Source organism: Meriones unguiculatus, chromosome 10 (assembly GCF_030254825.1).
Source record: "Meriones unguiculatus strain TT.TT164.6M chromosome 10, Bangor_MerUng_6.1, whole genome shotgun sequence".
Taxonomy (NCBI): domain Eukaryota; kingdom Metazoa; phylum Chordata; class Mammalia; order Rodentia; family Muridae; genus Meriones; species Meriones unguiculatus.
The window spans coordinates 22,199,641-22,217,813 of record NC_083358.1 but is presented as its reverse complement, the minus strand read 5'-3'; the positions used below and the strand labels follow the sequence as shown (position 1 = coordinate 22,217,813).

General features: G+C 48.2%; 1 protein-coding gene across 1 annotated transcript in view; it reads right to left on the bottom strand.

Moving 5' to 3' along the window:
- Nucleotides 1–18,173, bottom strand: part of Atp6v0d1 (ATPase H+ transporting V0 subunit d1) — a 45,180-nt gene that overhangs the window by 5,839 nt on the left and 21,168 nt on the right. Inside the window, exons 2-3 of the mRNA XM_021632020.2 lie at nucleotides 8,781–8,952; nucleotides 172–350 (exon numbers count right to left, since the gene is read on the bottom strand). Of these exons, the coding sequence (XP_021487695.1) occupies nucleotides 172–350; nucleotides 8,781–8,952 (351 nt within the window). The remainder of the gene's footprint in view (nucleotides 1–171; nucleotides 351–8,780; nucleotides 8,953–18,173) is intronic.

Below are 18,173 nucleotides of genomic sequence, written 5' to 3'. Positions count from 1 at the left end.
AGAAGTGGAGTGGGAACTACTGAGAATCAGAAGCTGAGCGGAGGGTGAGGCAGTGGCAGCAGGTATCGCCTTCTGCTTCAGGGTCGCCCACCTCTCACAATGCACAAACCCACACTGAGGCTCTGATGCTAAGACCACTGTCCCGCTGCTGTTTCCCCCACAGTGGCTCACCCAGGGGCGTGTCCACCAGAATGGCATTGTAGAGCTCTGCAGGTGTCTGTGCGATGTTCACAGCCTCCATCTGCTCAAAGCTGCCTAGTGGGTGGCACTTGGGCACAAGTTCAGCAATTGAACGCTGGTGCAAAGTGCCTGTGATGAGCAGGATCACGTTGTCAATCATGTAGCTATACCTGAGAAACAGACAACAACAGGGCAGACTGTTAGGGGTAGAGGGCTTGGGAGGCCTAGCCCAACACCCTCGCCCACAGAACACATAGGTCAGCACCTCTAAGATTAAGTGCTAGCTCATGGATTCTGTAGATAGGCTCCAGAGGCACTATTCTTCCCCACACAGGTGTTTGTCACCACCAACACCATTACCCACCACCCCTAGTAACAGAAACACAGGCTTAATATAGCCTCTCCTTTGACAGCATGGTGGATTCATGCCCCATAAATGACTGAAACACAAGTAACTCCCCTATGGTGTGAACAGTGTTCCAACAGTACCCAGGAACCATGGGCACATGCAGGTGAGGCACACACAACCCATCCCAGGGGCAGGTGTGGTCAGGAGCTTGACAGATAAAAGGACTTGGAGATGAAAGTGTGTTCTGGAAAGAGAGAACAGTATGCAAAGGCCTGGAGGCACACACTAAGTGAGACTAGATTTGAGTAATTGAGTATCGTCCAGGCTGGTAAAGGGAGGGCACAGTTGCAGGCAAGGCAGTGCTGTCGGCAGAAGGCTGCCTGCAGACTGAGCTCAGACCACGCAAAAGGTTCCAACTTCACCTCAAACACTAGGGAACCATAAGTGGGATAAAAATAGGACACCACAGTATACTTATGGCTACTCTAGCTCACTGGGAGTTGGGGATGCAGAGGAGGAAGAGAGCAAAGACTAAGGAATAATCTGGGGAAAGGCCTCTCCAAGAAGGGCCAGAGAAGAGTTGTGAAGGCCCCATCTAGAATGAAGGACCGGGTCAGGCACACTGCACAGCCCCACTTTAAAGACAGAAAAATATACTACTTCTTAGAGTCAGATGCCAGTTCCAGCAACTACTCAGGAGTTGCCTGAATGAGACCCAGAGGCTGGTCTGATTCAAGTTAGTTCCAGGCTTAAGGTCTCTTAAGCTTACCCTGCAAGAAGACTGCTATGTCTACTGTAGACAGCAGAGGGGGCTGTGGAGCTGGGAAGGGTGGGGCTGCCTAGTCAAGACTTGGCAAGGGACAACCAAGACAATTGTCTCCAACTAAAAAACAGCTGCAGAGGAGCTGGGGCAGAGAGTTATGTGTACTTACCTATGATGGATGAGGGACAGGGTAAAGAAGGGGAGAGGATCCCAGCTACAGTCAGGCTGCACCAGCAGCAGCCCCGACTGTTACTCATCCTGTTATAAGTAGTAAACTAAGGGTAGAAAGGAGCTAGATTAGGCCTCAGGGGAATGTTTTTAAAGGCCAGGCCAAGTCATAAAGAGTAAGAACTAAAGATGGAGGCCACTCAGATCTGCAGCTTGGTCATCATGTAGGTCCCCTAACAATGGAAGTAGGGGCTGTCTCTGATTCTTTTGCTTGCTTCTAAATCTTTTTCCTCTGGCTGTCTGCCTTGTCTGGCCTCAGTGGAAGAGGATGCACTTATTCCTGCTGCAACTTGAGGTGCCAGGGTGGGTTGGTAGTCCTTGGGGGCCTCCCCCTCTCTGAGAAGAGGGGAAGAAGGAGAAAAGGGGAGTATGACGTGTGACTGGGAGGAGAGGAGGGAGGGGCTGGGAACAAGCTGTAAAGTGATTAAATAAACAAACAAATAAGTGGGTAAATGAATAAATAAATAAATAAATAAAAAGAAAAAAATTCTGAATAGAGAAAAGACAGAGGGTTTTTTGATTTTTTAAAAGATTTATTTATTTATAAATTTATAGATGTATTTATTTATTTATTGTGTATCCAGTGTTCTGCCTGCATGTACACCTGCAGGCCAGAAGAGGGCACCAGATCTCATTTAGATGGTTATGAGCCACCATGTGGTTACAGGGAATTGAACTCGGGACCTTTGGAAAAGCAGCTAGTGCTCTTAACCTCTAAGCCATCTCTCTAGCCCCCAAGAACAGAGGGTTAAAAAAAAAAAAAGAAGGCTACTGTGAATTGGGCCCCAGACATAGATCTTATTCTGTTTCTGGGGGCTAGAGCTAAGGTCTATCCCTGTGACAAATCTTGAGTACTTTGGGCTGAGACTGTTCAGGGAAGGCCTTGGTAGGTAGTGGTGTCCAGTATCAAGGGGATAAAGGGGAGAAGTGGTGGCCAAGAGTGCCAGCCACTGGAATACTCCTATAAGACCCTCAGAGAAGGTGCAGGAAAGTAACCCTGGGGTCCTGCCTCAGCCTAACCCGTACATATTCCTTGTGCTTGCTGAAGACCCTGCCAGCTCCCACCCAGTTCAATCTCATTACAATCTCTGGTCTCCTGGGCCTGGAGCTAGGCATCTGACCTGTTTCCATACCCAAACTGGCTGGGTCATTATAGGATATACACTGAGAAAAGACAGCAAACCCCCCCCCCAAAAAAAAAGGCCAAGGGTCTCATGCAAGGTCCATTTGCAATTGCAAGCCAAGAAGCCCACATGGCCAGCCTCCTGTTCCTGACCTCATAGAACTGGCAGAGTAGGGGGATAGCAGAGAGAGAGAGAGAGAGAGAGAGAGAGAGAGAGAGAAAGAGAAAGAAAGAGAGAGAAAGAGAGAGAGAGAGAGCGCCCACCAGAGCTTTGTGCTTTGATCTTAACCTGTATCTTCTCCACTCTACATATATCTCCTGCTTCTCATGTCTTCTGCATCTCGTATATACCAGGACACACATTTCATCCTTCATTACTGCACCCAGTCCAGCCCCACTGAAACCAATGCATTCCCAGAGGCAGACACAAAGTCTCACCCCTGAGATTAAGGATGCCCTTTTCCTCTTGACCCTTTGATACACTGAAGAACAGCACCCCCCTCTTTTGTTTAAAAGGTACTTTTAAAAACCTATTTATTTATTTATTTAATTTTATGTGCATTGGTGTGAGGGTGTCAGATCCCTTGGAACTGGAGTTAGATGGTTGTAAGCTTCCACGAGGGTGCCGGGAGTTGAACCTGGGACCTTTGGGAGAACAGTCAGTGCTCTTAACCACTGAGCCATCTCTCCAAGGGTGAGAGAACAGCACATCTCTTAAACTTACATTATTTAAGTGATCCCATGTGGCTTAGTGTCACAGCAGATAAAACTCAGAATGTGCTATTACCAGGTCCTATAGGGCAGAGGGCACTGACCACACAGCCACTGTGCATACACACACCTATGGCTAAGCATCTTATGTTCTAGTTCTAAACTCATCTGTCTTCTCAGTGATCCCACAACCCAACTTCTTTATTCTAAACTTAAAAATCCCCTCCTTGTATCCACAACCCAGGGTCTCTTTCATGTGTTTAGGCTAGGGGCAAGGCTGGAATAAGACACCAAAGGTGTCTGAGTACTTGCGAGAGTCCTGGCCCAGCCTCAGAAGAAAACCCTATAGGGAGATGCTGCCACCTGGCTTCACTACTGTCCCTCTAGTGAGTGGAAGAGGCCAGCTGTGGTTCTTGTTTCAGTTCTGACAGTGTTTGTGAAGCCAGTAGTAGCTCTTCCCTCCCTTGTCTTCCCCAAATCTCTCTTTGTTGGTTGAGTAGGAAGATGTTGGGCCAAGTTAGGGCTGCTCACAATCACAGCACTCAGCCCCTTCTAACTCTTCCTCCTACTCAGGCCAGGCCAGCCTCAATCCTGTGCCAGGCTGAGCACTTCCCTCCTCCTGGGCCAACTGTAAACTTGCTTCAGTGGAGGCCCTTGCCTGCACAGCAAGGCTCAGAATCTTCTTTCCTGGGAGACGGAAGGCAGGACAAGCCTGACAGAGATGATAAGATCCAGCCATATGCCTTCCTACTTTCAGTGAGCAAGAAACCTTCCTCCTCTCTGCCTGGCACTTCAGCAGTTGCCTCCCTGCCCCCAGAAAGCTGCTCTGCCATGTCTCCCCTCATTTGGCCTCAAAAGAGAGAATGAAGTTCCAGCTGGTCAGCATCTCCCTCCAGAGGAAGACAGCTGGGGAGTGGATGGCCCGCTGCCCGCCAGGCCAAAGAGGCCCTTTTGGAGTGGGGGGTAGGGCAGCCTACAATCTTCTGCCCTGAGGCCCTCCCTTGCCCAGAGCCTCCAAATAGCTTGGGCTGGGAGAAGTCTGGGGCTGCAGTTTAAGAAGTTACTTCCTTCAAGAAGCTTTTAAAATCCCTAGCCGAGCCTGTCCCTCCACTGTGCCCTTTGGTGCCACCTACTGGAGCAACATGGCGTTTTTGCACTTGGCCTGGGAAACTGTGTGTAACCAGGTACTTCTGCCAACTAGTCCCCACCAAGGGTCCTCATTTGTTGCTAGTGACAGTGTCGGTATTTGGTTATATCTACGTCTTGAACAGGCTCACCCAAGGCTGCAAATGAACAGGAGTTTCTGCTATGGCCTCAGCATATCACCTCGTAAGCCTCAAGTTCCCCTTCGCAACCAGAATGAATGAGATGTGGTCCACAGAGGAGTTAGTGGGGCCCTGACTATCTCCTCATTAAAATTATGACCCTTCTCCAAGGTCCAGTTGGGTTATTTAATTTGATTTGAGCCTCTGGGGCTCTGAAGGGTCCCTCACGGCAGTACTTTTCTCTAAGTCAGAAGAACAGGGGACAGTGCTGGCTCCCTTTCCATGCTAAGGAGCAACAAGGTAACAGAACCCACAGATGGAGCCCTAGAGTCTCCATCTGCAGATACCTGTAGGTCACCCACAAACTCAGCTTATTGGGAACAGTCAGGATAGAAAGGCCTGGGGAAACCTGATAACTGCTCTATGACCAAGCAGGGCCAAGTGGGTGTGACATGTACTGAAGAGGGTAAGAGATGCTTTGGGGGACCCACTGGACACTTGAGGCCATTGTCCTGGGACAAAGCTTCCTTCCAGGTGTCCACTTCAGCTGATGGCAATTCTCCCAGATGGCAAAAGTTAACCACACAGTTTCTGCCAGTGGGTATGAAGGCTACAGGCAGGTGTTATACACTGGGGATGTTCCCTGCTAGAGGCTCACTCATTTAAAAACAATGGCGTTTAGGGGCTACCTGAAGATGTCCCAAAGACCAAGCTTACCCTCCTACAAACAACTTTCCCAACTTCTCTTCCAGGACTAACTCTCCTGTGGGGAAACATCACGGAATAGGCCAGATAAAGGTCTTCTTCAAGGCTAAAAAGCCCTGAATACAGGCTCTACATCAACTCACACAGCAAGTTAATGGCTAGGCCTGGCAAGAGCCCCTAATGGCACATTAAATGTGTTAACACTTTGAAGTTGAGCTAGGTCACTTTAAGACCATATACTAACAGTCTACTTCCCTTTGCCTCTGCTTGATGCCAGACAACCACCTCTGCTGTCACTGTATTCTCTCAGCACCACCATCCCTCTGTATCCATTTAGCTCCCACCTGGCACTGGCTCTAGACTCACCCAAAGCCTTTCAGCCTGGATTCCCACCCCTAGTTATTCCCTCAAACACCTTTCTCCTCAGCCAAGTAGCTATTCTTTATGGAAAGCAGTCATGAGTCCCCAGCCTGAGGGAGCCCCACCCCACCCCCAGCATAGGGTCCAAAGGAAAGCTTCATTCATCTCTTTCCAAAATTCTATTTACACTTGAATTATCAACTAGGGCACTGGAAGAGAAAAAGCAGCTAAGGAAAAAGGAGTTAAATTAGTCAGATATCATGAGAAAAGAAACTGCTGAGGGCTGGACATTACCAGTGTCCAATCCTGGAGAGCTTGGCCACATGAAGGTTAAGAGTGACCATAGCAAGAGTTTTGTGGAGTGGCAAAATTTCTGGGAAATGACTGCAGGCTTGAGAGATAAGGGAGGTGAGAGAAAAAAATGAGGAATGTGAAAATATAGGCCCCATGAAATGAGTTTTTAAGGATGGTTAATGATGCTAGAGATTCAGGTATGGTTCTAGAAGCACGTGGGAGAGACCTGAAAGAGAAGGCGGCAACATAGAACTAAAGAGGAAAATGGCCACTCAAGGTCAGGCGAAGGGTGAGGGAATTCAGAATGTAGAAGGATTCCAGGGAAAGGACAATGGAATAGACTCTGGAAGCAGGGTGCAGTTCAGTGTTAGAAAGTGTACTAGCTTTTGGTGACTTTGTAGAGGAATGGGTGGGCCATCTGCCGAAGAGGCTGGGGGAAGGGGAGGAATGATGTTGAGGATGGGGAGGGGTCATCCTACTCTTAATGGGAGCTGCAGGGTGCTGAGTAGGGACAGCAAGAAGTTGCTGGGCAGAAACAAGCTGAGGCTAGCTGAGTAGGTGAGCATGTATGCCTGTTAGTAGGAATGACACCCCCCACACACATCCTGCCAATAGCTGACTTCTTCAGCTTTGCTCCCAGCAGTGGAGGTGGAGGGAGGACAGCTCCAGGCTGGAGGCTCTGGGGTTCCTCCAGGGCTGGGGGCCTGCCAGGCGGGTGGGACCATGAGTCGGGTAGCCAAGAGAGTTACAGATGTTGGCAAAAGAGAGCTCAATGATAGACAAAAAAACTTCAGCTAGGGAGGTAGGGAAATGAAGACAGAAGGGATAGCAGGGAAGGAAGGGAGACCTGGTGTCCTGTTGAATCCAGAACCCACCATGTCCTGCAAGGGACCAAAAGTGAGCTGGAGAGCCTGAAGGCCATGGGTGGAGGATGACTGCTGACTCTACTACTTCAGGAGTGGAGTAGTTCCCGGTGGTGACACAGCAGTCATCAGTGAGGGGTGGCTGATGAGGAGAGTAGGGAAGCTGGCACTGGAGATGAAGGGGTCAAGGACAAGCAGCCACAACTCAGACTGGCCAACATGTGGCTGTTGAGCTGTTCCTGAGTGGGGGTAGAGGGGAAGGCTATAAGCCACAATCACCCATGAATGGAAGAGGCAGGGAAATGATGGATTCAAACAGCTTGCCACAGGATAGCACTTGGCCACTTTAAGCACACTTGGTGCTCAGAGCCAACCTCCAGCAAAGAGCTGGCGGCTGCTCTGTCTCAGTCACGCTCAGAGCCCTCTCCAGTTTCACAGCCTGGCACGGTGACACTGAAACAGGCCAGGGTAGATGCACAGGCAGGTGGGCAAGTTGGCAGCAAGATGGATAACATCTACTCTCTGACCACTAATATGGGGTCAAGCTTCCTCCAGTCAGCCTAGCTGGCAAGACCAGAACATTCACCAGGAAGCTGAAGGAGCCTTGTGCAAATAAGCTGAAGGTGAGCTCTGGCAATAAATTCTGTTTTCTGGTATGTCCTCAGCTCTTGCTGTGGGGTAGGGGATACACAGGCCCAGGCTAAGAGTTAGGTGACAGATGGTAGAATGATGTATGACACACACACACAAAGTTGCAGCACATGATACACCCCATCTGCCCTGTCTCACTAGGTCCATATTGGCAAAGAGGTCTACAGCCAGAAAAAGGCTTGTTTTCCAGCTTATAGTTTTCTGCACTTTTCAGGTGTCCCAGACTATTACCTTTACTTGAAGATGGAGCCCTCTGCCTAAATACCCCATTTGAGTAGATGAATTCTGTGCAGCTGGCTGTTCTTGGCTGAGAGGGGGAGATAGGTTAGCTAGCCAGCATACAACCCTGTCTCTGAAGAGACAGGTGGAGTACTGTGTCTAGTCCCAAACAAGAGGGTAGGGAACGGGAAAACAAGACCCTCAGAAGAAGGTGAGGATACTTCTAACAACATCTCCTGTACAGTACACTCAAGATGCTGCCAGTGATCAGACTTCTGCTCACCACTTGCCTGAGGCAGCCATCTGGGCTGGAGCCAGTCTTTCTCTGCCAGGCCCTGACTCATGACTCCTAGGTCATTCCTTCAGGGGCAATGTCTTTACCTTTTAGGGTCCCAGGCATAAAGGACTAGATGAAGTAGCCTCTTCTAGCCCTCAAATCCAAGGTCTTCTCTGCTTAGCTTCTCTAAGAGCTCCACCCAAAGACCACACAATGGGCAAGCCTGGTGCATCCAAGGGTTACTAATAAACAACCTAGCCACCTTAGCCACTGTGAAGGACAACAAGGCACTCAGTCTCCCCCAACTTAAACTCATTCCCAGTCTTTCTCACCTGTCAGAGCAGATAGAGAACAGGCTTCATCCTAGGTAGGGCAGGAGGACTGCAGGGCCCATCCAGACTCTCCTGAGTTCTGTCTACACCTGGACCTTTGACTCTAGCATGATTGGAGTGGGGGGAACCTAGTAGTGTTTGACAGAGGTACTGTAGAAAAAGTGAACAGGGGAGCTTCAATTTTCCCAGCTTTTGCAACTTTACCACCTCCACAACAATGAAAGGATAGGAAAAGAGACTGGTAACACCACTTTAGATGTGACTTGGAGTTCAGGGTTGTTGAGCAACAATCTAGTTACCACTTGAGAAGACTTTAAAGACATTCTTTAACAACAGCTGGCCTGACACAGCTGCCATCTGGTCAGCTGACAGAGGGCACAATAGCTGCTGGCCTACGCCATTCTGGTACCAACTTCTGCAAGGATAGATCTACCTTGCCCAGCACTATGGCTTCACTCACGTAATGAAGTCCAGGAAGCTGGCAAGCGGCTCATAGGCATGGTTTCTCATGTGGCGGAATTCTACTACCATCTTCTCCTTGAGCTTGTCATCGATGACTGACACCGTCAGAGGTGATGCTTCATTAGCCAGAAAGTTGCCATAATCAGTACTCTGCAGATGCAGCTTCAAGTCTGAAACCCAAGGGTAGATGGTAAAAGCTAGGCTTTCTGAACCTTACCCATTGCCCCAAGTTTCCATCCATACCCAATTCTGAGCCCAGCTCCTCCCATGAAATTGTATCCTGCTGCTACCCTGACTTCCATCTCCATACTGGCTCAATGCCAGTTTACAAAGTAACCAGGCAAAGGTCCAGATGCACCAGACTCTAGGACAGAAGTTAACATGCTGGGCCCCAGAGTACAAACATAAGTAGAATAATTGTACACCAAGATGATGAGGCTAGGAAACCTCAACACAAGATGGCATTTACAATCTGTAGCCTTTGAGACTCTGACTTAGAACAGAATATACCATGGGCTCTGCTCTCCAGTGTACTAGACTTGGAGGGACAAAACAGTCAGACATGAGGCACACTAAAGAAAGAAATACCTAAAGCTACTGGGGGTAGAGGAAAGAAAGAGCATAAAAATATGGTTGAACAGAGGCCATGCTAGGCTGGGCTGCAGAAAGGGTTGGGAGTAGGAAGCATGAGGGAAAAGTGAAAAGAGGCCTGAGGGAGGTATGAATGGGAATGGGCTCCCCTTAGCAGTTGCCAGAAGCAGACAGGGTAATACTAAGAACTCTCTTGAGCTTTTAGAGATACACATAATAAAATACAACTCGTCTCTGCCCCTACTCCATTCCTCACACAGTAGCCAGTGATTATATTATTTTTGCAAAGCTAGGAACTGAACTTAGGGCTTCATACATGGTAGGCAAGTATTATAACACTGCAGTATATGCCCAGCTCTGTTTTACTATTTTACTCTTCTAAATGTGTGTGTGTACATGTATGGGTGTTCATGGTTGCAGAGGTCAGAGGAAAAATCTTGGATGCCATTGTTCAGGCTCTTCCTTTTGTCTTAGACAGGGTTGCTCAATGGCCTGGAACCTGACCAATTAGGCTATACTAGCTGCCCAAGTGAACCTATAGAGATCCCCATCTTGCCTCCCATCTCACCATTGATGGTATAAAAGCACATGACACCACACCCAGCTCTTTACATGGATCCTGGGGATCTGAACTCAGGTTGTAAATGCTTGTTAAACAAGTACTTTATCAATTGAGCTGTCTTACCCACTACCTTATTTTATTTATTTTTGTTTTTCTTAAGACAGGATCTCACTATATAGCCTGGCTAGTCTTGAACTCATAGAGATGTCCCTGCCTCTGCCTCTCAAGTGCTAGGATTAAAAGCTTGTGCCACGATGCCCAGCCTCTTTGAAACAGGATCTTGTTATGTAGCACAGGTTGGTTTGGAACTCACTATGTAGACCAAGCTGGCCTCAAACTTTTCAATCCTCTTTCCTTAGCCTTTTAAGTGCTAGTGTTGAGATCACAAGCACTGACCACCACCGTCAGCTTTGATCCTTTTTAAAAAGTTACATTTATATGTGTGGGGTGGGTGTAAGCGGGCATGTGACCACATGCTCCCCAACAGGCAGTGTCACCTTGTACCTATGAAGAGCAGAGGATGCCTGCAGATATTTGTTCCCTCCTTCCACATGAGTTCCAGGTATTGAAATCGGGTGTCGGGCTTGGTGGCAAGTGTGTTTGCCTGCTAAGAGTGGTTTTCTTAAAACACAAAGAAACTGACCAGGCAGTGATGGCACACATCTATAATTACAGCACTTGGGAGACAGAGGCAGGTGGATCTCTGAGTTTGAGAACAGCCTGATCTACAGAGCTAGCTCTAGGACAGCCAGAGATTTCAAGAAAGAACCTGTCTTTAAAAACAAACAAAAGAAAACACAAAGCAACTATACCACTCACCTGCCTCAATCCCTTTCATTTGCCTATTTAACTTCAAGCAGGAATCTGCTGAAAAGGGGCTGCACAGAGTTGCCCCACAATCACCTCCTGCTTCTCTCCTCTTTCTATATCCTCCTGACAGGGTTTTCTCTGTTCTGTAGCCTGGATAAAATGTAGTTCACTCCATCCCTTCCTTCAGATCACTCCTTAAAACACCCTTCTCTTCTAAAGCCTCTTCTGAAATCTGACAGCTTACCAAATCCTTCCCCTGTGTCATTTTTCTGTGTAGCACTTAATCCCATGGAGGGCAGGACACAGGAACTGTGAGGATAGACTCCGAGCCACTGTGTTCTACTCTAGAGCCTAGAACAGAGTAGTAACTGGTGCGTGTTTATTATGCTCTGTAAATTACTGTAGAATAAAGGAAAGGAGAGGATGGGGGAAGATGGCACAAAAGTTACTCCTGGTTTATTATATGGGGGTCACTATGGTGGCAATGGAAACACTAAGACCAGTGACTGAGAAAAAAATCCATTGGGTGGGAATGAGACCAAGGATTCCTCAGGTGTTCTTGAGCTGTTCAGAGAGAATGAAAGGTGGAGTGGGTAACTCCATGGAATTCAGGCACCTTTCTGTTGCCCCATCCTCTTACTCTATCACGTCAAGGAGCGTTTTGCCTAGTCTCAAACACCTCAACAGCGTTTGGCATTGTGGCACACACCTCTAATCCCAGTACGCAGGAGGCAGAAGCAGGAGGATTTCTGTGAGTTCAAAATCAGCCAGTTCTACATAGTCAGTTCCAGGCCAGTCAGGACGACATAGCTAGACTCTGCCTCAAAACAAATGAGCAACAGCAACAAAAAAAACAATGCCCAATTTGCAATCAAGCACACAAAAGGAAATGAAAGAGCACACGTGGCAGAATATGGAGGCAGAGTAAAGAGTGCCGGAATGGGTACCTTCCTGTAGGCCTGGGGACTGGTGGTAAACAGAATTTGTCATCTGTGGCTCGTAGGCACTAACAGGGTGGACCTTAGCCTCTTGATCCACTGCCTTCACCCCAACTCTGCCACTTTCATCTGCAATCACCCTGCTAAGAGGTTCTGTTCTTCCTTATTCTTCCAATCTGGCTACTTTCAGAGTAAGACATGGGTAACAAAAAGTATTCAAGTAATAAATGTTTGAGTTGTTACAGTATTTCAGTTGGGTTTTGCAGGAAAAAAAGTCTATTTCTATTTCTAATTCTATACTGCCATAACAGTACATTGCATGCATTTCCACCTCTACATTGTAATAACTTTGTGACTAGGTAGAAGAACATGGAGCTGAGGTTGTAGTTCAGATGGCAGAGGGCTTACCTAGCATATATGAAGTCCTGGGGTACAATCCCTAGCACTGTACAAAACCAGGTAGGATGGCACATGCCTATAATACCAGCATTTAGGGGCAGAAGTAGGAAAATCGGTTGTTCAAGGCCAGCCTAGGCTATAAGACCCTGTCTTGAAAAAGTAAAGAAAAATAGAAATAGGGTGGGGGCAGACATGACAACATTTATATTTGAAAACACTTGTATCCATGTGTTTATTACACACAGCCATGCTGCTTCATAAGCCTGCTGGCTTTTCTGAATTACTCTGAGAAACATAACTTTCCTTTTTCTTCTATCTTATCTAACCCCATTATTTTCCTTACTATTTTGGACTTCACTCTTTTAATGACCCACCTCTCACCATAGAGCTGTACGCTGCCACACCACACGGTTGACTTCCACAATGGTTTGACTCATATGGCATGGCCATTTTTCCTTTTCCATTCTCCTCCTCCTCCGGGCAGCTACTGAGATTTACAACTTGCTTGCCCTGGGGTTTTTCTTTGAAACCCTAATAAATTTGTCCTCTTAAATAAACTAAAATAAAATAAACTCATAATTCATGCCCTGATTAATATATCTGTATCTACCAGGAAACACGTTTTCAGCTGGGTGGTGGCGGTGGCGCACACCTTTAATCCTGGCACTTGAGAGGCAGAGGCAGATAGATCTCTATGAGATCAAGGCTAGCCTGGTCTACAGAGTAAGTTCCAGGACAGATAGGGCTATACAGAGAAACCCTGTCTCGAAAAACTGAAAAACAAAAACAAAAAACCATGCTACTCCTGGGATCTGGGGGACCAATATGGGCAAGGGGTTCTGGTCTAGGGCCACCAAGTCTCCAAACTTTTACTACAAGAAACTTGACAGCTGACAGCAGCTAGAATTGTTATTTTGGGCTTAGACCAACAGCCCAGGCCAAACTGGCCCTTTATCTATAGAGCCATAGCAGCCAGCCTAAAATCCTCTTCAGACCAAAAGACCTCCTTCTCAGCTCACAGTTTGGGCTTAGAGACCAAGACAAAGACAAAGACACAGGAAGACCTCAGGGCAAAACTCAGTTCTCTGACTGGAGTGCCTTCTTGTCAGCAGCCCCATTGGTTCCTAGGGTAGGTAGGGCTCAATTCCCTTCTGCCCAGAGCACTGAGGATCCAGGCCTCTGCACCCTCTCCCTCGCGCCCTGGCACACGCTCCGGGAGATTCCCTAGGCAAGCTGTCCCCTCCCACTGTAAACCCTGAGAAGCTCTCCAGAAGCATAAAACTTCCTCTGTCCCTGATTCTGCTGCCTTACATCACACAGCTTTTCTCTGGGAAGACTAGCTCAGCAACTTCCCCACCGCCAAACACTTTCTCTTTAACAACCAGTGACTCTCCATCAAACACCTGGTACTCAGGTGAGTTTTCATATCAGAAGACCTAGAAACACACAGGTCATGCAATGGTCTCCTTCCCATGCCAGAAACAATCTTTGTGCTGGACCTTCTAGCCATGCCCATTTCATAGGCTTATCAATAAAAAGTCTGATGGAGAATCTGATGTTCACAATCCCACAGTCAGAGCATAGAGAAGTTAGGATACCACTCAGGCCTGACTCTGTCAGTCTCTACCTCAACTCTTTTTTGTTCTCCTCTGAGCCTCCTTGACTACATTTTTCCATAGTTCGCAGTCTTTTCAGGTATAGAACCAGCTGCCCAAATTGCCTTTAAAGCCAGAAGAGTTATCCAGTAGCAAAAAAAAAAAAAAAAAAAATGACTTGCAGGCAGGCCACCTAGACACTCGCTGCCCATCTGTCAAGAGCAGGGAGCAGGCATAGGTCCACACTATCATGACTCAGTGACAAATCCCCATAGTAGCACTTTTGACACCAATCATTATTAGAGAAGCTAGAAATTGTGATTGAGCAGGACAAACAAAGCTGGGGTGCTCTCCTCTGCAGAGCCCCACCCCTGGAACTTCACAGCAGCCTCAGAGCAGACAGCCCTGAGCTTCCATTGCTGCATTCTGCTGACACTGCATCTGGGGAAGCCACGGCTCTGAGCACTGCTGGAATGCAGGCGGCTGGGTGGTTTCTGCTGGAGTTTGTCAGATCAGAGCGAACCCAGGAGACTCTACTGAGAATCCTGCCCAAGGCTGGAAGAGTCTGCCTTACCAGGAAACTCATTTTTAAAAGCCCCCAGAGACAATGTCAAAGGGCCGTTCCAGACCGCTTTCTCTGGCTAAGACCCACATTTCCCTGTGACCCAGGGAAAAGGGACAGCCTGCCAGCCAAAAAGGCAACTTGGAGGGAGGCAGTCAGGCTGATCCCTCAGCTCGCCCACGAGGGGACCACACAGGGCTTCCAAACCAGTTCTGACCCTGTTGGAGAAACCTGGCACCCAGACACAGTGGCTGGCAGCCCCAAGCCCTTCAGACAGGCCTGGCCAGGGCTAGGACAAGCTGGGTTAGGATGCTCTCTCCTCAGCTTTCTATTATTTCTGAAGGCTATGGAGGAAGGGATGTGCCTGGGGTCGAATCCAAGCGCAGGAGAGGCCTGGAACTTATAGATGTTTTGTGGGAGACTTGGCCACTAGCCATGGCCCAGCCCCTCAAGGGCACTGGAGGATAACAGGGGCTCCGTCTGCTGTAGGACCTTGGCTCAGCAGCCTAACAGCATCAGTGACACTGGAGAGGACCAGATATGCCTGACTGAGGTATGAGCTATATTCTAGTCACATCAGACTCTGGGAAAAACTCTGGTCTCCCCACAAGCCCAGCTGTCTACCCCAAATCTTATCAGCAGCCCAGTTCCAGTAGTGTCTGGTCAGTTTGTGATCTCTCACAGTAAAAGACTTACCTAATCACCTAAGAGAATGATTCTCAAGTTCAGAAAGATGCTGCTGCTATCAGAAAGTCCTGGTTTGGTGTGACCTAAACCCTAGCTCAGAGGAAGCAGATTAATTTAGTTTCCTAGTGTTCCTGGTCCTGCTCAGAGCCTTGGACTTGCTCCTCCACACCCCACTCCCAGAACCATCCCAGACCTCCCATGCCTTCTAAGTTCTTGTCTCACATGTTCTGGCAACTATCTGCTACTAACTCCATCTCCCAGTGCCACACAGGCTTCCTGCTCTACAACTCAGCTCTCAGTTCCTAAGTCCATTCTCCAATGCCAATATGTCACTATCATGTTTACTAAAAAGGCTGTGTAGCCCTGGAGCTACAGCTGTTTCTCCCCAAGGTCTCACACCCTCTGCCCTTACACTGCTTTAGCCTGGACTCTGAATTACCAGTGCTACTATTCTGACAAGAGTCACCTTCCTATCATTCCAGCAAATGTTCTAGGAAAGTCCATAGAAGACCTTATTAAGAAGCCTCTCAAGTGGAGGAAACTGTTTCCTCAGGCCAAGCCAGGAAGACTGAACAAGGAAGACACATCCCCCAGCCAAGAAACCTCTTCCACAGGGCCACCTCTATCATCTTGAGTTGTGTGTTAAATCAGCTCCAGCGGAGAGCTCTTTGAAGGTACCTGGGAAGGTATGTAGCTCAATACTCACCTGGCACAGCTATTCAACTTATAAGCTTGTATCAGCTTCAGCCTAGCCTCAGAACTTCCATATGTTCCCCCAAAACCCTTGCTTATCCCTAATCCCCAGTCTCCTCTGGTCATGACCTTTCAGTAGGAAGGCTTTCTTTGGCTCCTACTGACACTACTAACTGAACCCAGGCTCCTAAATAGTACAGCAGCATGCCCAACCAACAAGAACCTGGGCAGTGCTCTCTGCTCTGTAAGATAAAGTGTTGGCTTGGCAGTGACTCAACCAGGCTTAAGCAGCCCTGCTCCCACCCTCTTCCTGAAAGCATTCCCCAGGCCTGCCAGCCCTGAAGGGGATCTTTCAGGCCATTCAGCTGGCTCCCAGGGGCAGGTAGCACATGGCCCTCTAGCCCTCTGAACCCTAAAGCAGTTCTCCAAGGACCTAGGCAGGCAAGAAAGGAGGGTTATGGCCTATGCCAAGAGGTTGGTCCCACATGCCTTAGGAGACTAACATACTAAGCAGGGTGGCCCAGTTCTACATTCACCCATGGCCTCATGGTCCACAGAGGGGTCCTGCTGGCCAGCTGGCCAGAGTGAAGTGTAAGAGGACAGTGTGTTCCGAGACTTTACTTCTGCTTTTCCAGAGGTTACTCAATGACACTCTCCTGGGGAGCTCAGGAGTTTTCAGGAATTGTATGAAACCAGATGCTAGAACATGTTCCATAGAGCCTAATGTGCCAACCCTGCAAAGGGAGCTAAGCCACTGGCCTGTTGAGTCCAGGTGAGGAGTCTTCTTCAAAGGAACAAGGACCCATTCCAATGCTATTCCTTCTAGAGGTTCAAAATAAGAAAGCACAGAATGGACAGATGTGGACAGATGGCCAGTCTGGTGATGCAAGAGAGCCTGTGCCACCCTGACACTTCTGGGTGAATACACTGTGCCCAAAACTTAGGCTCAGGAGAGTTTCTCAGGCTCATGTCAGCTCTAAAGCAGATGTGTACACTGGCTGGCTGGATCTACAGGGTCACAGTGGCACATCTGGAACACAAGCATGGGAGACTCTGCATGGGAATCATTAACTCTGGGTTTACCTAAGGCCCCAGAAGAGACTGAGTACCTCTTCAGCCTTTGAGACTCCATTATGGCCTATCTGAGATGCTTCAAGACCCCCAGGGTAATGCCAACTGATCTGTGTTCCAACTTTCTATCAAATGCCAGCTTTCTCCCACATACTACCTGCTCTTCCTTACCACCATAGAGTGTCAACAGCCTCTTCCTCTGGCCAGTGAAGACATACCCTTCCTCCAACAGCTGGCTTATGCTACAGTTCTAGTTCCCTCCAAAGACCCACTTTGCCAAACCATTCAAAACATCGATCCTTGGACAAAGAAGAGAAAATACTGTGTGTGTGTGTGTGTGTGTGTGTGTGTGTGTGTGTGTGTGTGTGTGTTAAATACAGGACTCACTGGTAAGCCAGGTTGGCCCTCAAACTTAAAAAATCCTAATGCCTCTGTCTCTAAGTGCTGGGATTACAGGCATGTACCTACCACCATGCCTGGTTCAAGATGAGAGAAAAATCTGAGCTTTGGAGCCATAAAAATCTTGGTTCAAATATTGTCCTGCAACTTGGTCATGAGTCTTTTACAGTATATCTTTATATCTAGGCTCCTGGCTGGCTTCCTAGCAATTCCACTGGGTGCCCACCCCTACCCCCAGACATTAAATTGAAGTAATATGTACAGAGAGACATCAACATAGCACAATACAGACCATCTTTTTCAACAGAAAGGACTCCACACAAAGCTTCCTAATGAACACTCTCAGCCCAATAGTCTCCACCACTCCAGCTGCGGGTCAAGCTGCCCTATTCAACCCTCCCAAGAATTCCCCTGATCCTCCTTTCCATGGTCTATAGCAATTCTTCCAGGCTCTAGCATGTCCTCCATGTCCCCACCTGTGGGACCCCTATACCTCATGAGCATGTAAACACACCAGAAGCACAGCTCTACTCTCTACTAGAGATGAAAGAATATGGTTAGCTCAAGATCTAGGATGCTTGTCCCAAAGTCCATGTGTTACTTACCAACAAGATCATACAGAACTCTGAGCAGCCCAGAAATCTGGACAGACAAGAGTTTATGACCCAACTCTGCCCAACACACTATACTCTGGACTTCCCTGAGCTACAGTCCCAGAGCCTTGGGAGCAAACAGGAAGTAGAGTAGCCAAATACAGCTCCTGTTCCATGGGAAGCCCTAGAACCTGGCAGGCCAACTACTACTACTGGCACCGCCATACACAGTTGCTGGGTTTCAGGTGGTGTGGGGCAGGGCTCCTGCAGGGAAAGGACAAGGAGTTCTCCCTCCTTGATCTCTGGACTTGAATTTTATTTCATGCTTGGAGGCTTTTAAGTTAAGGTGAGGCACTGACAGCAGGGCGTGGGGCTAACCCACAGAGGGGGACCAGCTGATGCTGGTGACACCACCCACCAATATAAAACATTGATAGGAAGATCACTCCCCGTGTCCAAAAGCCATCAGGATATCTGTCCCAGGTTAGCCA